The sequence below is a fragment of the Pseudophryne corroboree genome, chromosome 11 (genome assembly GCF_028390025.1).
Source record: "Pseudophryne corroboree isolate aPseCor3 chromosome 11, aPseCor3.hap2, whole genome shotgun sequence".
NCBI lineage: Eukaryota > Metazoa > Chordata > Amphibia > Anura > Myobatrachidae > Pseudophryne > Pseudophryne corroboree.
In genome coordinates, this window is record NC_086454.1 from 299305587 (window position 1) to 299324193 (window position 18607).

The 18607-nt window shown below is 47.7% G+C and overlaps 1 protein-coding gene across 6 annotated transcripts in view; it reads left to right on the plus strand.

Moving 5' to 3' along the window:
• The window catches only part of LOC134969512 (serine/threonine-protein kinase Nek11-like), an 840206-nt gene extending 830912 nt beyond the window's left edge, over positions 1-9294 (plus strand). For 4 of the 6 annotated variants that reach the window (XM_063945511.1, XM_063945512.1, XM_063945513.1 and 1 more), the window contains one exon: positions 8353-9294. In XM_063945511.1, coding sequence (XP_063801581.1) covers positions 8353-8581 — 229 coding nt within the window. In that variant the 3' untranslated portion in view covers positions 8582-9294. The remainder of the gene's footprint in view (positions 1-8352) is intronic. The other 2 variants (XM_063945508.1, XM_063945509.1) reach the window with 2 other exon arrangements.
• The last annotated feature ends 9313 nt before the right edge of the window (positions 9295-18607 follow it).

The window sequence follows — 18607 nt, forward strand, 5'->3', positions numbered from 1 at the left end:
ATAAGAACAGCCAGTCTGGGCCAGCTCAGTCTACTCTCCACAACGGTTTTCATCATTGACTAACTAGAGAGCTGGTACCAGGACTGCGCAGCGATCATTCCCCAGTGTGTAAGTTTTTCTCTGTAACCAACTTGTTCTCTGTTTGTATTTGCCATATTCTCTCTCTCTCTCTCTCTCTGTTATTGTTAAACTGTTGTATATTGTATAATTTCTGTTATTTCTGTTTAGGTGTTCATGTTAGTGCTGTAGTGTATAAGATGTAACTGTTTTCCCCTTTTACATACTAAAATCTCGTTAGTAAAGGTTTTGGAACCTTACAAGGTATTGTGTGTTTATCATTACATTGCTAAGGGTATTCGGAGCATCTCAATCGCTCAAGCGGCTTTTATGTAATAGAGGTTAATCAGCGTTACATTGTGTTGCATACAAGGTTTACTGTGTGTCATCCTGTGAGCGTCTGCGCCGCTCGTGTTCCTCTCGTGGGCACAGCGTCCGCTACGCTAGTAGCGTAGCATTACAGTACTCGGACCGCCTATAGCGTGCTCGATACCCAGCGTAAGCCGTGAGCGAACGTGCCGCTCGTGCGTCTCGACCACGGCCTAGCGTCTGCTACGCTAAGTGCGTACCCTTACGGTACCCCGTACGCCCATTGCGTACTGAGTCTCTTACCAGTATATAGTGAATGTTATAAGATAAATAATTAGCTTTATCAAGGGGCATAGAGGGAGGAGCCAGTGCACACCCATTCTAAAGTTCTTTATAGTGCCCATGTCTCCTGCGGAGCCCGTCTATACCCCCATGGTCCTTACGGAGTCCCCAGCATCCTCTAGGACGTAAGAGAAAGGTTGTTTTTAAGTCAGGAGAAGGGGCATCACTGTGCTTTGGAAGCATACCACTGGGTGAACGTGTCATGCCACAATATGTGGCCCTCTGTAACATAGCCACACCCCTTTCTGTCACACACACCGCCACACCCATTTCTGTCACACACACTGCCACACCCCGTTCGGTCACGCATACTGCCACTCCCCGTTCCGTCACGCACACTGCCACTCCCTGTTCCGTCACGCACACTGCCACTCCCTGTTCCGTCACGCACACTGCCACTCCCATTTCCGTCATGCACACTGCCAATCCCCTTTCCGTCACGCACACTGCCACACCCATTTCCGTCACGCACACTGCCACACCCCTCTCCGTCACGCACACTGCCACACCCCTTTCCGTCATGCACACTGCTGCACCCCTTCCTCAAGTGGTGAGCAATATGGTGAGGTACTTTGTGGCTGACGCCATTTTGTGCGCTAAGCCAATGTTAATGGAAATGTCTGTTATTTCACTAGGAACTACTGACATCCCTGAAACCATACAGAGTCAGGGGAACTGTTCAACATTCCTCTTTGCATGGGGCGGGAAAGGGTTGGGTTGGAAGGTATTCATTAAATGCATCAATAAAATGGCATATGGGGGTGTGGCTTTCTGAGGCAGCCATTTGTTGAATGCAGTGTAAAATTTCACTATGAAGTGGCTACTTCACTGAAGGTCAGATGTACTAATCATTGGAGAGAGATAAAGTGGAGAGAGATAAAGGTGTCTATTTACTAAGCTACCCCCCCGCCATTGACATTAAAAAAAATGTGCCATTCTCCCCAACCCCCAACAAGGGGTATGGCATCGCTAAAATGGGCGTGGTCTCCCTGAAATGGGCATGGTCTTGCCTGGAAAGACTACCTTACACCCCAGTTTTTGACCCTGCACCAACAGATCACGGCCACCACAGGGAAAATAAATAAATTCCACCATATTAAGCCCCACACAGTAATGCCCCCTGCACCATATTATGCCACACACCGCAATGCCCTTGATACATTATGCCCTACAGTAAAGTTTCTAATTACTTTTAAATTACCTGCTCGTTTCCAAGGGTTATACGCGCTGGGTGTCATGCTCGTTGCTAGGGTTTCATGCTCTGGAACAGGTGTCATGATCATTGCCAGGGCTGTGGAATGCTAGTTGCCAGGGGTATGTACAGCCCCCCGCCAGCCTGCATCTGCTTCCTCCTCCCGCCCACCAGTTGCTGCCCTGCTCCCCTCCTCCCCATCATTAGTACTCCGCTCAGGGGTGGAGTTTCATGAAATTACGCGTTGCGCCGTGGTGTCATGATGCAAACCATCATTACGCGAAACTCTGCAGAGTACTAATGACGGGTGTAGGAGGGGAGCTCCAGGAGCAAGCATGCCGCCGCAAGAAACGACACTGGGGTGTGTGTGTGTATATATATATATATATATATATATATATACACTGCTCAAAAAAATAAAGGGAACACTAAAATAACACATCCTAGATCTGAATGAATGAAATATTCTTATTAAATACTTTGTTCTTTACATAGTTGAATGTGCAAAATCACACAAAAATTATCAATGGAAATCAAATTTATTAACCCATGGAGGTCTGGATTTGGACTCAAACTCAAAATGAAAGTGGAAAAACACACTACAGGCTGATCCAACTTTGATGTAATGTCCTTAAAACAAGTCAAAATGAGGCTCAGTAGTGTGTGTGGCCTCCACGTGCCTGTATGACCTCCCTACAACGCCTGGGCATGCTCCTGATGAGGTGGCGGATGGTCTCCTGAGGGATCTCCTCCCAGACCTGGACTAAAGCATCCGCCAACTCCTGGACAGTCTGTGGTGCAACGTAGCGTTAGTGGATGGAGCGAGACATGATGTCCCAGATGTGCTCAATTGGATTCAGGTCTGGGGAACGGGCCGGCCATTCCATAGCATCAATGCCTTCATCTTGCAGGAACTGCTGACACACTCCAGCCACATGAGGTCTAGCATTGTCTTGCATTAGGAGGAACCCAGGGCCAACCGCACCAGCATATGGTCTCACAAGGGGTCTGAGGATCTCATCTCGGTACCTAATGGCAGTCAGGCTACCTCTAGCGAGCACATGGAGGGCTGTGCGGCCCCCCAAAGAAATGCCACCCCACACCATTACTGACACACTGCCAAACCGGTCATGCTGGAGGATGTTGCAGGCAGCAGAACGTTCTCCTTGGCGTCTCCAGACTCTGTCACATGTGCTCAGTGAGAACCTACTTTCATCTGTGAAGAGCACAGGGCGCCAGTGGCGAATTTGCCAATCTTGGTGTTCTCTGGCAAATGCCCAATGTCCTGCACGGTGTTGGGCTGTAAGCACAACCCCCGCCTGTGGACGTCGGGCCCTCATACCACCCTCATGGAGTCTGTTTCTGATCGTTTGAGTAGACACATGCACATTTGTGGCTTGCTGGAGGTCATTTTGCAGGGCTCTGGCAGTGCTCCTCCTGTTCCTCCTTGCACAAAGGTGGAGGTAGCGGTCCTGCTGCTGGGTTGTTGCCCTCCTACGGCCTCCTCCACGTCTCCTGATGTACTGGCCTGTCTCCTGGTAGCGCCTCCATGCTCTGGACACTACGCTGACAGACACAGCAAACCTTCTTGCCACAGCTCGCATTGATGTGCCATCCTGGATGAGCTGCACTACCTGAGCCACTTGTGTGGGTTGTAGGGAGGTCATACAGGCACGTGGAGGCCACACACACTACTGAGCCTCATTTTGACTTGTTTTAAGGACATTACATCAAAGTTGGATCAGCATGTAGTGTGTTTTTCCACTTTAATTTTGAGGGTGACTCCAAATCCAGACCTCCATGGGTTAATAAATTTGATTTCCATTGATAATTTTTGTGTGATTTTGTTGTCAGCACATTCAACTATGTAAAGAACAAAGTATTTAATAAGAATATTTCATTCATTCAGATCTAGGATGTGTTATTTTAGTGTTCCCTTTATTTTTTTGAGCAGTATATATATATATATATATATATATATATGTATATATATATATATAACATGCAAAATGACCCGGCACTCCATACGCTCCCCAGCGTTAAAGAAACCTTGCCCCCGTGCCTTCAACTCCTGGAAGAATCCCTTCTATAACAATGGCAATGAGAGCGGCACTGGGAGTCGTGATCAGCAAGATGAAGAAATCAAGTGCTTTTATTCAGTCTACGTTTCGGGGACGCAGCCCCTTCGTCAGGATGCTCTGTTCCTGGACTTTCCTGGTAATGTATGATTGCCATCACCTGTGGTGAAACACCTTTCTTATCAATTAACTAGCTCACCACAGGTGATGGCAATCCTACATTACCAGGAAAGTCCAGGAACAGAGCATTTTCTCCCTCATGGAGAGGGTCAGGTAGGCAAGTATGCTCTTCTGCATACCTCCCAACATGACCCTCTCCAGGAGGGACACAATGCTCTGCTTCTGGACTTTTCTCTTAATTTATGATTGCTGGCACCTGTGCTGAACAGGTTAGTGGATAAGAAAGGTGTTTCACTACAGGTGCTGGCAATCTAAAATTAAGAGGGAAGTCCAGGAGTAGAGCATTCTGTCCCTCATGGAGAGGGTCATGTTGGGAGGTATGTCTTATGGTATGTTTTATTTTTTCCATTTTTTTACACTGTGATCAGTTTGTGTGTCCATTAGACACACAGAGCTGATCACTGGAGCCGGGTCCCGCACAGCTTTCTCTGCCAGGTGTACAGAAAGCTGGACAAATGGCTTCATATCGCAGTGCTGCCCTGTGATCTCGCCAGCCTGAGCTGGTGAAATTATCACAGGGCTCACTGCTGTATTTTACATTTGGCCACATCTCATTTCCCATTATAAGTATGAGGAATGCGATGTGGGTTACAAAAAAAAATTACAATTAAAGGGTTTGGAGCAGTTTTTCATGAAAACTGCTCCAAATGCCCTTTAATATATTGGAGTGATACTAAAATAATGTGAAAAACTGTGAAAACACCCTTTTCACATTATTTTAGTCAAAATCTCTCTCCACTTTATCTCTCAGTTATCTGTTATAGCACAGGTTCTCAAACTCGGTCCTCAGGACCCCACACAGTGCATGTTTTGCAGGTCTCACAGAATCGCAATTGAAATAATTAGCTCCACCTGTGGACCTTTTAAAATGTGTCAGTGAGTAATTAATACACCTGTGTGCCTGCTGGGTTACCTGCAAAACCTGCACTGTGTGGGGTCCTGAGGACCGAGTTTGAGAACCACTGTGTTATAGCTAAACCACTACTCATGAAATTCCAGTCAATCAACTCACTAGAAGCCAGCGGCAGTACTGAGGCGTGCTGATGTCTAGTAGCTGCCAAGAAATATATATATATATATATATATACAGCTGTGATATTAGCTATAAATGCAGTTCTGTCACCCTGGGAGAAGACTGGCCTACAGCTACTGTATAAATATCTCCAGTACTTGGGATCCCAGGAAAATGCTTCTTCGTGTTTGGCGCTGGACCTGTTAATCAGCCAGCAGCTGCCTTTACTCACAACTGGAGCAGACAGAGAGGCATTAGCTTCCTGTGATCACACAAGGCATATGGTGCCATCAGAACAGCGCTGTGCTACAGAATAAATCTGACAGCGAGTTATCACTACCACAGCGCGATGACGGCTGCTCTCGGATGGAGACGTTTTCAAACACTCAAAAATATAAGCGAACCCAGGAGGCTAATAAAAATCTGGGATAAACAACAAAACCCGCAGCTTACAGTAAGTAGGTGGGGAGAGGTCACCGCTATAACACTGACATATTTCCCACAGTTATATTATGATCTAGGTCTCAATGACATGATGAAACTCCAAAAATTGCAGCATTGAAATGTATTGTCTTTAAAGTGGCGCCATTACCTACGCACAGAGCAGAGAGTCGGTACGTGGTCTCAGTAATCATTCAGCCTATTGGTGTATGAGAGGTGCAATGAGAGGTGCAAAGTACAGATTATGAGTACTATACGCCTGCTATGAGGTGCAAAATACAGATTATGAGTACTATGCGCCTGCTATGAGGTGCAAAGTACAGATTATGAGTACTATACGCCTGCTATGAGGTGCAAAGTACAGATTATGAGTACTATACGCCTGCTATGAGGTGCAAAATACAGATTATGAGTACTATGCGCCTGCTATGAGGTGCAAAGTACAGATTATGAGTACTATGCGCCTGCTATGAGGTGCAAAATACAGATTATGAGTACTATACGCCTGCTATGAGGTGCAAAGTACAGATTATGAGTACTATACGCCTGCTATGAGGTGCAAAATACAGATTATGAGTACTATGCGCCTGCACAAGGTCTTTCCTGCGTGTGCACGACCCAGCACGCAGTCCGGACGATGCTAGGATGCAGTTCAGATCACTGCTGCAGCAGGAGGTGTCTGCTTGTAGTAGAGGCCTCCTGCTGCATCACCACACACATCTCCAACCACGGGCTGGATGTAATGGTGCTCAGGTTCGGTGGCGATAAGGGTTGCCGGCCGAACTTGGACTGGGGCAATCACTTACAACAAGGCATGGTTTTGCCTTGCAAGTGATTGCCAGTTTACAAAAAGTTCTAGTTCAATCGGCATCCCGCATGGCCACCAAACACGGGCGTCATTACATCCGGCCCCCCTCTGAATCAGGCCCATTGTTTGGAAAACTGTATGTATTGGTTGAGTTTGGAAAGGTAGTAGCCTTCATCCAGTACAGGGGTACTGGCTGCAATACCTACTCATTCCTGTCAACTAATAATATGCCCAGAAGGTGTGAGAGAAAAGCTTAGGCAGATATCCATGGTTCCCCAGAGAATTGAATGTTTCACATGTATTTTGGGGAATGCTACAGATGTGTCCTTTCTTACTGTTGTTTCAATTGTGCCAAATAGCCCCCTCAGCGCTCCAGACCCCATGTGACTATGCTGCGCTGAGCATCTTACGTGCGGAAAATGTGCGTCTTACTTGCATAGATGAAAACGGGTTGGGTATGGGTGACCGTTGGGATACCGCCGGTCATCATACCTACGCCCGGATCCTGGTGTTTAGTGGGGTGGGGGAGCACAATGAAGCACCTTGTAGGCTTGCTGCGCTCTCCACGCAGTGGGCTCAGTGGCTCGATGCCCTCGCCGCAGGTTCTATTCCCACTCTTTGGGTGTTGTGGACACCCATGAGTGGGGATAGTCCCTGTCAGTCGGCAAGCCCACTATCAGACTTTGCACCGAGGGCAGGATTCCGCGTTGGTCACATAACCACATCCCAATAAAACAACTGGGAACGACAACACTACACTGCTAGATTGCACTGATCACTGTGACATTTGTACATCTGTGTGCGGCCACTGGCGTTTCTATAATGGGTGCAGTGTGTGCGGTGCACATGGGCCCCTGAGTCCAGAGGGGGCCCCACCGCACACACTGCACCCATTTGTAAAATACTTACATCTCCGAAGTCCAGCGCCGGCATCCGTAGCGCCACTAGAACACAGTGAAAATGGCCCAGCGGCCATTTTCACAACGTTCTGCACATGCGCAGTAGAGAGATCTCAGAGAAAATGGCCGCCACGCCATTTTCCCGGAGATCTGCGCATGCGCAGTAGTGTCTGAGCCCTCTAGTGCTCAGACTCTACGGTGCTCCGGGCAGAGAGGAGGGGGCCCGACGGAGCAGGCTGAACACGGGCCTCCTCCTCCTCTCTTAAAATGCCCCTGTGTGCGGCTGAGTCTGACTCTGTGTAAAAAGGGCTCCAATGCAGTCACCTGTACTCACCTGTACTTTGTGCTTCCTCTGCCACTGTACGTGTGTAAAACCAATTCCTGTGCCAGTACGGTCTCAGCCCAATGTCTGTGAGTGGCTTTTTGTTGCATCTGTAATGTGACTAATGGTGGGCACACACTAGAAGATATATCTGCAGATCAATGAATCTGCAGATATATCGGTCGCTGGATCGGGCAGTGTGTTGTGCATACACACTACCCGATCCGTCATGATTGATGTCACGAACTGGGCGGGCATTTACAGACGCTCGCCCAGTTCAAACGTCAATCACAGGGCGGCCTCTGCAGCATGTGTACAGGCGGTAGGCTGACCGCCCATACACACACAACCATGCACTAATACAGATGAAGATATATTGGTCATTGTGTGTGTGCTGCAGGGTCAGCACGATATGTCTGTGAATGACGGAGTTCACAGACATATCATTGGTACACATTGGCCGACGTGCCAGCAATATATCAGCTGTTCAATAGAACGGCCGATATATTGGCCAGTGTGTACACAGCATAGGACACAAAATAAAAATTCGGTGTGCTGCACCTGTCGGAGTGCCCCGGTCACGTCAGGCGTCTTGTGCCATATGGCATACGGACAACCAGTAAGTGGGGACACATCTGTATAATATACATATTGCAGAGTAACATATTGCAGAAATGACGTGAATCATGATTTTGTTGTTCTGTGTGTGCAGGGACTGCGTGCGGCTTCTGGGGGAAGATGCATTCTGGGAGATTTACAATTACTTGAGACAAGTCTATATGCAGCAGGATTCAGACACGCTGGTGGTGGATGAGACAACCCTCTGTGAGCCTCAGGTGATGAAGATGTATCCTCAGCATTGCTATAAAGTCCAACAGCTGCTGTTCTTGGAAGAACGGATGGAAGAGGAGTCGCTGGATCCTCATTTTACATGGATATAACGCTATAATCCTTTTCAGTTTCTGTGTGGTAAACGACCAAGAAAGAGAAAAGAAAACAGCCAACCAAATATCAGTGCGAAGATGGATCCTGGACTTAATGTGGTTCTCTCTCTTTCTCTTTCCTATCAATGATAAAGATAAGAAGACTTCCAAGTATTGTCAGTAATGTTACTCGTTTGTGGCTACTATATGGCATTTCCAGTTACTACCATCTACCAGTTTTAAGGCAACATTAAAAAAATGAGGCATACAAAGCATATCGGAAGCAAGTGAATTCACAAAGATGGAGTTGCTAAGCAATTCACGTCCTAACATGCTTGGATCATGTATACGAGAGATGGACATGGCAGCTGCCCAATGACTTGATTACAACGGCTTTAGGAAGGCAATTGGTAACCTTGGGAAAGGAGGGACTATTAGGGCGATACAGGGATAAAGGCTGTTCAGTAACTTGTTTTCTCATGGAACAACGGCTAGGGCAGTGCTTCCCAAACGCGGCCCTCAAGGCACCCCAACAGTCCAGATTTTAGGGATATCCCTGCTTGTGCACAAATGGTATACTCAAACTGACTGAAGTACTGATTAAGTCACCTGTGCATAAGCATGTATATCCTTAAAACCTGGATTGTTGGGGTGCCTTCAGGACCGCATTTGCGAACCTCTGGGCTAAGGCGACGTGCTGGTAAAAGACTAAGGGGTCTATTTACTAAGCCTTGGATGGAGATAAATCAGACGGAGATAAAGTACCAGCCAATCAGCTCCTAACTGTCATTTTTCAAACCCAGACTGTAACATGGCAGTTAGGAGCCGATTTGCTGGGACTTTATCTCCGTTTACTTTATCTCTGTCCAAGGCTTAGTAAATAAACCCCTTAATCAGATACTGACAAATATAGGTGAACCAGAATCTGACACTTTACTTGAGACACTGGGGGTCATTCCGAGTTGATCGCTCGCTAGCAGATTTTAGCAGCAATGCACACGCTAGGCCGCCGCCCTCTGGGAGTGTATCTTAGCTTAGCAGAATTGCCAACGAAAGGTTAGCAAAATTGCGAATAGATAATTCTTAGCAGTTTCTGAGTAGCTCCACACTTACTCCTACACTGCGATCAGTTCAGCCCGTTTCGTTCCTGGTTTGACGTCACAAACACGCCCTGCGTTCGGACAGCCACTCCCCTGTTTCTCCAGACACTCCCGCGTTTTATCCTGCCACGCCTGCATTTTTCCGCACACTCCCAGAAAACGGTCAGTTTACGCCCAGAAACACCCACTTCCTGTCAATCACACTCCGATCACTTCAACGATGAAAATTCTTCGTTCGGACGTGAGTAAATCTACTAAGTTTTGTGTTAAAATACTTAGCGCATGCGCACTGCGTACCATGCGCATGCGCATTTTTGCCTTAATCGCTCCGTTGCGAAAATCGGCAACGAGCGAACAACTCGGAATGACCCCCACTGCCTCTAAGAATACATGGGCTGATGGACTTTATAGTGGGAAACTTGTAGAATCTTTGCCAAGATGCTTTGGTAAATGGTGTAAGAGCAACCTAGTGAGACACTGTTGGAGAGACCTAACAGTCCAGGGTTTAAAGATATCCATGCTTGAGCACAGATGATTAAATCAAATTGAGTGAGGTGCTAATTAAGTCACTTGTACACAAGCATGGATATCCTTAAAACATGGACTGTTAGGCTGCCGTGAGGACCGGGTTTGGTAACCTCTGGATTAGGGATGGCAGTGTTACCATTGTCTTTAGCCAGCCAGGCATGCTACAATCCAGCCAATCACAGCACAGTTTGCACATAAATATAGGTCTTGGAATAGTACAAGAGAAGCAGAACGCCCTGTGTGTTTGTCATACACGTCTGATATTGATCTGATTGGCTTTGATCATTATCAGGTACTGTATGGGGTCACTTGGAACCAGTTATCTGATGTTGGTGCAGCATGTGTGATAATTATTGCAGTCTGCGATACGGGCTGTATGTCTGATGGGATTATTGCAATACCCAACTCAGGGCAGCGGTGCTGGGAAAACCCAGCTTGTATTTTTCCATATCCACTTAACCACTTAATAAACGGCAGCTGGATTCTCCTGGAGGCAGAAGATCTGTTTACAGCAGCATTTGTAAATGAAACAGAAAACGAGTAACAATCTAATTTCATGTCATCTCGGCTGCAGTTCTTCTTTTCCATTAAACAAAAAAATCTTCATGAACATCATGCCTGTTATACATGGTATAAATGTGATCCTTCCAGTAATAGTTATGAAGCTGGTAATACCACCAACAATAGTAAGCAGCAAACACATGGGTGGCAGTAGTTTGATTTGGGTCATCTTGAGTAGATCCAGAAGTTCCGTTGCACCCAGGAATGTCATATGCTAAACAGGAAACGGAACTGAGAGCCCATGTAGTGGGCGGTATCCGTGTGTTTCACAGTGATACATGTGTAATATGTACTGATACACGTCTGTTCTATAATCTTCTATTTTTCAGGTCTATAGATCTGCACTAAAAATGTCTACAGTCAATAGATAGACCACTAATGGTAGACATGCATTAGGTCGACATGATCAAAAGGTCGACATGTAAAAGATAGAAAGTAGGAAAGGTTGACAGGGTCAAAATGTCGACACCAGTTTGGTTTTCATACTTTACCATCCACGTGGACTATGATCGGGAATAGTAACCTTGCCCAAAGAGGGGATGCGGTACAGTAATGGGGCTTGTTTGTGGCAAGAAAAGTGACAAAACACTCCCCTCAAAAAATAAAATATGGTGTCGACCTTTTTTTGTGTTGACCATTTCCATGTCGACCTTTTGACCCCGTCAACCTGATCTACTGTCTACATATTCTATGTTGACCTAATGCATGTCAACCATTAGTGGTAGAGCTATTGGCTGTAGACCTTTTTAGAGTAGATCTAATAATCCACATCCTTTTTTCAGACCAGGATTAGCCACATAACTCTCAGTCTGAGTCACTAAAGCTGAGCAGCCATTTGCCAGATACAGTGTGTGTAAGACACATAGCCTGACACAGTGCCGGATTAAGCCTTGGGGGTGCCCGGGCACTTAAAGCAGGGGGGCCCCGATGGAAGGTGGGGGAAGTATAATAAATTGTGCATACCTCCCAACATGTTCCATTCCAGGAGGAACAAAATTCTCTCTACCTGGACTTAATATATGATTGGCGTCACCTGTGTTGAACTATTAATTGATGAGAAAGATAGTTCAACACAGGTGATTGCAATCACAAATTAAGAAGGAAGTCCAGGTAGAGTGCATTTGGTCCCTCCTAGAATGGGTCATGGTGGAAGGTATAGATCAGAGCTGGCCAAACCAGTCCTCGACTAATTAAGATGTGCTGCATTCATTCCTAATTGACAATTCTACAGATCTCCTGGAGGCCTGGAAAACATGACCTGTTGGTAGATCTCGAGGACCGGTTTGGCCAGCCCTGGTATAGATTGTGTATATTAAATTTAAATCAATGGTGTGTATATTAGTTTTTTTTTTTTTTTTAAATTGTTTATTTTAATTTTCAGGGTATAAACTTTACAGGTTACAAACATTACTGCAGCCTTCCCCCTTATATGGGATGGGCTGTTCTGTCTAACATAACATTACCGATAACAGATATATAACCTTAAAATAAGGAACATGTGGTTCCCACAATGCAAAGAAACAGCAAAGAGTTATGTCTCAGGGTAGACAGAGACTATTCAGATGGGTGGGAACCGACACACAGGTTCGTAGTTATGACTGTAGGAGGGTAGAGACTAAAGAGATAGAACCTGAGAGGCGAGAAAAAGAGACAGGGGAGATGGGGAGGGAATAGAGTAGGAGGAGAGGTGGCAGGGTTAGGGAAATGCCGCTGGTACGCCCCCGTTTTGCGTTGGTACGCGCATGGCGCTAGTACTAAATGGAAAGTGCTACTCGGGGAACACGAAAAGGATATGTTGAGGATATCCTCTGAGCTACTTGTCGGGCTAGGAGAGTACAGGGGTCATAATAGTATGGCCGTCGAGCTCCCGGGGGGTCGAGCTCCGTGTGCGGGGGCCTGTGAGTCAAACCAGAGTTCCCATACTTGAAGGAACTGAAAAGATCTGTTATGGAGGTATGCAGTGATTTTTTCCATGCTTGCGAAGTACCATATTTTGTTGATGACCTGTTGTATAGGGGGGGACTCCCTCTTTTTCCAGTTTAGGGCAATTGCGCATCTAGCCGCGTTCAAGATCTGTGTCAGTAATTTACCGGAGTTCGGAGGTGCATTGGCAGTGGGGAGGCCTAGCAGAAAGGACCAAGGATCTTTGTATATCCGGGTCTGGAGCACTGTACTCAACAAGTGGGCGACTGAGTCCCAGAATAGCTCGATTTTAGGGCATGTCCACCATATATGGAGGAAAGAGCCGTGTCCGCCGCATCCTCTCCAGCACAATGGCTGGGAGGAGGGGAACATTTTGTGAAGTCTAGAGGGGACTAGATACCACCTATATAAGATTTTATATGCGTTTTCCTTAACTAGGGTTGAAATCGAGGATTTCGCGGCAGCCGCAAAGACATCTGACCAATCATAGTCATCTGGTATCGGGCCAAGGTCCTGTTCCCACTTGAGTATAAAGGCCGGGGTCGTTTTCCTATCCCCTACCTGGAGAAGGTAATACAGTTGGGAGATGATTCCACGAGCGAGCGGTTTGTAATAGCAATAGGACTCCAGGGTGGAGAGAGGTTGGAATGGGGATGTGCTTGTTAAGGACGAGACAAAGTGTCTCACCTGTAGATAGGTAAAAGGGTTCGCATCCGGGAAGTCATATTTTGACGCAATTTCCGGTAATGGTGTACAGGCCCCTTCGGACAATACATCTAGAACGAAGCGGATGTTATGTGTCGACCATGAGTGCGAGCGGGTCATGGAATGGCCTGGGGCGAACGAAGGGTTGTCCCACAATGGAGTAAGCGCCGAAGGGGCTGATAGCATGTGGAAATGGCGTGTACAATAGTCCCAGATCTGACAGGTGAATTCCAGAACCGGGTGGAGTTGCAAATGGGGAGATCTAGATTTAGGAGGGGATAGGAGTAGAGATGATAGAGGAGTGCGGCTAAGTGTCCTCTCTAACTGGAGCCAACGTATGGACTGCGTAGGGGCGAACCATGCAACCGCTTGGCTGAGATGGGTGGCCAGATAGTAAAGGCGGATATCTGGGAATCCTCTCCCCCCTTCTTGTACTGATCTGCGGAGGGTAGAGAACCCTATCCTAGGAGTTTTATTTCTCCACACAAAACGTAGCAACCACGTATGAATTTGTGCCAGTACCGAGTCCGGCACTTTCACTGGTAGCGTTTGGAATAGATAGAGGAGGCGGGGGATAATATTCATTTTCAGAGCTATGATACGGCCTAACCAAGATATGATTAATGATTGCCATTTATGGAGATCGGCCTTAAGATTTTTAAGCAAAGGCGAGAAATTTTCCTTAAGTCTCCATAGCGGCTCGTAATATAGACCCCCAGGTATCTGATTTTAGAGGTGCACCAGGTGAATTTGAAGTTGTTTTGCATGTTGGCTATTTGGGGAGGGGAGATGTGGAAGGGGAGAGCTTCCGTCTTGGACCAGTTGACTTTGTAGCCCGATAACTGTCCGTATTCAGACAGGAGAGTAAAAAGGTTCGGCAGAGAGGTGTGAGGTGAGGAAAGTGACAGGAGGACGTCGTCTGCGAACAAGAAAATCTTGTAAACGGAGTCCCCTACTCCTAGCCCTCCGATGTCGGGCGAGGCTCGGATTCGGGCTGCTAATGGTTCTATCACTAAGGCAAAGATCAGGGGTGAGAGAGGGCAGCCCTGTCTGGTACCGTTGGAGATGTCCAAAGGGTCAGATTGTACTCCGTTTATAGATACCCTAGCGGAAGGGGTCGAATATAAGGCTTGTATCCCTGTAAGGAATTCCCCCTGAAAGCCCAGATGTGCCAGAGTTTCAAACATAAAGGGCCACCCTATTCTGTCAAATGCTTTCTCCGCGTCCAGAGAAAGCAAGAGAGCAGGGGTGTGTGTAAGGTTGATATAGTGGGTCAGGCTAATAATTCGTCTCGTGTTGTCTCGAGCTTGACGGCCGGGGATAAATCCTACCTGGTCGTTATGGATAAGGTGGGGTAAGACTCTATTTAGACGGAGAGCCAATATTTTGGCATAAATCTTGATATCTGAGTTAAGTAATGATATAGGCCTATAGTTAGCGCAACTAGATGTGTCCTTACCCTCCTTAGGGATGACTATTATCTTGGCCTCCAGTGCCGTTTTGGAGAAAGAAGCTCCCTGCAAGACAGCATTGAAAAGGGCTGAGAGGTGAGGTGTAAGTTGGGGGAGAAAGGTCTTGTAATATGCGGCCGTAAAGCCGTCTGGGCCAGGAGCTTTGCTAAGCTTTAGGGATTTGACAACAGTGGCAATTTCCTCTTCGGATATCTCCGAATTCAATTCGGCTGAGACCGATGAGCTTAAACGAGGGAGATGGCATTGGGATAGGAAGGTACGAATAGCCCCAATAAAGTCTGGTTTCGTCTGAGTGGTCTTATGGGCGTTGTATAGTTTCTCGTAGAAGCGAGAGAAAGTTTCAGTGATGCGTTTGGGGTCCCTAGTCTTCACACCAGAGGGATGCTGGATAGACATAACGTTGTTCCTTGTGAGTTTAGCCCGGAGCCTGGAGGCTAGCAACCGGTCAGCTTTATCCCCTTTTTCGTAAAAGGATTGGTTGAGCCACTTCAAGCTGGTCTCCACCTTCGTCGTCAGGAGCATGTTTAACTCACCTCTGACCGCAGATAAGGCGGAGAGGTCCGTTTCGGACCCTGTTTTTTTGTGCTTCAGTGAGAGGGAGCCAAGCATGTCCGTGAGTTCCCGGATGCGTTTGGATCTGGCCTTCTTGTTATACGAGGAGGCACTGATCATATATCCGCGTATGACCGCTTTGTGAGCGTCCCAAAGTAACATAGGGGGGACAGACGGGGATGTGTTTGTCTCAAAGTAGTGGGAGATTTCGGCGGCTATGTGAGCTTTCGTTTGGGGATTAAGAAGGAGTCTATCGTTCAATCTCCATACAGGGTGGCGAGCGGGTGGGTGTGGGCCTGCGACATCTACGGTGACCGGACCGTGATCTGACCACGTGTTGGGGTGGATGGAGGTGTCAATGATACTTTGTGCAGGCTCCGAACTCAGGAAAATCATGTCTAATCTCGTGTAAACATCGTATATGGGGGAATAGTAAGTGTAGTCTTTGGCAGTCGGCTCTTTTACTCTCCATGCATCGAAGAGAAGGTGCCGTGACAGCAGGAGGTTCAAAGCAGTTGCATTGCGCGTGTGTGAGGGGCGCATGGATCTGGGCAGAGGTTTAGATCTGTCCAGAGCGCTGTCTAGAGTCACATTAAAATCCCCCCCTAGTACCACATTGCCGCGTCTGTGTAGGGCTAAGAGGCTATTTAAGGAGTGGAAAAAGGGAGCCTGGGTCTGATTTGGAGCATAAACATTTAGGAATGTATAGGGGGTCCCGTTTAACAACCCTACTAACAACAAGTATCTGCCTTCAGGGTCGCTCAGTATTTCAGAGGGGATGAAATCTAAATGATTAGCAAAGAGTATAGAGACCCCTTTCTTCTTGTGTATGGGGTCGTAAGCATGGAAAGTGTGCGGGAAGTGTTTGGACTTAAGTGCCGGGTGTGATTTACCTGAGAAGTGGGTCTCCTGTAGGAAAACAATATCGCCTTTAAGTTGCTTAAGGGATTGAAATAAAAGGGAGCGTTTGCGTGGGCTATTTAGACCTTTCGTGTTCAATGTGATTATCCTAAGGACCATGGTTTGAGAACAGAGCACTTTTCATGTGGAAGCGCGCCAGCGGAGTTCCGAAAGACAGGGGGGAAGGAAAAGGAAAGAGGATCAGGAAGAAGGGAAGAGAGAGGGTAGGAGAACAGATGAAGAACAAGCATATATTAGCATCAGTGGTTAAAGGGCGGAGGGAGTCCGTTCTCGTCAGTCGGACCCAAGGGAGAGACAGACCCGCAGGTCTAGGTCGTCCGACGTCGACCCTAAAGGTCGAGTGGGGGGTGGGTGAACCCAGCCGCTCAGAGAGGAGACCGGGTCCCGTGTGCGATCATACTATATTTAAATGTACGCAATGCGAACAATAAGCTAGGGGAGCTTAAAGGGGAGGGGGGAAGGGGGGGGGGGAGGGTAACAGCATTAGTAGAATTGGGGGTAAACATGGCATGCTGAACGCATATTAACAGCAATAATATTAAGACCTGTGTGAGGTAGAAAAGGAGAACAAGAAAAAACAAAACTCACCCTATACGGGCCTCCCGGGACCGAAGCCCACGCGGCCAGCCACGAAGAACCCCGGCCCCGAGGGCCCGGACAGGTCCCCCCACAACAGGATCAACAAGGCCTTAAATGGTAAACATTATCTTAACCCAAGGCTCTACACCGTATGGGGATCTTGGCATATTGCGGAAAGACCCCCTGTAGTCCGTTGTGGGCTCGTGTGGTCACAAGTCCTATCCTGGGCATCTATACATGGTAGCTCATGTATCTGGGGAGGTGTGTGATGCAGATCCGACGGTGGTCCATTCTGAGGCTGGAGCTGTGAGAGAAGGGGAGGTGTTGACTGGGAGAGAGTGATGAGGGGTGGCCGGAGGGCCGGAGATGTTCAGTTGGTGTAGTAGCTGAAGGGCCTCATCTGGAGATCTAGCGGAGAGGAATTTGCCATCTGCTCTGACTTGGAGTGCAAAGGGGAAGCCCCATCTGTATCGGATATTATGATCTCTTAGGGCTTTGGTTATGTCTTTTAATTCCCTCCGTCTGTTCAGCGTGACCGGCGACAGGTCCTGGAAGATCAAGAGATCGGAGCCTTCGAACGGGATCGTCGTCATCCTCCTAGTTTTGGCGTAGACTTGGTCTTTGACCGCGAAATAATGAAAGCGGAGGATTACGTCTCTTGGTGTTTTAGCATCTTGGGATCTAGGACGTAGAGCCCTGTGAGCCCTGTCCAGAAGAAGCATATCGTCTGGAACGGAGGGAGCAAGAGAACGGAAGAGGCGGAGCAGATAGTCCGTGAGGTGGTTTTGTTCTATCGTCTCGGGGACGTTACGAATTCTGAGATTGTTCCGGCGCCCCCTGTTGTCCAAATCTTCTTGTTTGTCCGCTAGGAGCATAACATCCGTGCGCATTTGAGATATCTCCTGTTCTGATTCTTGTTGGAAGGCGATAAGCTCTTCCTGTTTTCTTTCGATGGCATCTACTCTGGTGCCCAGGCTATCCACGTCCGATTTTAGACCCGAGATAGCCTCTTGTACTTCTGCACGTATTGATTTTTTAATATTGCGCATCTCGGATAGGAGGAGGGCGACATCAGCCTTTGTGGCGGGAGTGGAGGAAGAGTCATCGTCTGAGTCTTTGTCAGATATTGCTGGAGTAGGTGGGGGTGAGGTTGCTCTCCGGGTGGAGGATGGAGCAGGATTTTTGAAGTAGCCCACCAGGTTATGGGCGTTCGTCTTTTTCCCCCCTTTAGGCATAGTGGCGGAGGTGAGGTAGGTTATTTGTCAACACCTGGGAAGGATGAGGGAAGCTCCTATATCATTAGGATCACACACGAGACCAAGTGTAGTACATATCGAGATCACATGCTAGGCGCTTTGGAGAGGATGGTCAGACGGGCCCAGTCGGGCGTGCCATGCCCTGTGGGTAATGGTCGAGCCTCAGCGCAGTGAATGTACGCTCTCAGGTTCCAGCAGGTTTGGGGTCCACCGGGGACCGGGGTTTCTTTTAGAGATGCCCAAGGCCCTGCCGGCGTAGTGTGTGTGGTTGCCAGGGGGGGGCCGACGACTCCGCAAGGTGTTTAGATAGTACCGGTATAGTGGTAATGGTGTTCCAAGGTGCTGTCTGGTCTAGTAGTACCAGCTCGTGAAAGCTCCTATAGAACACGGTTGGATGCTCAGGGGGTAGAGGTGAGAGCAGAGTGAGGTATTCCCTCAGCCACCCGG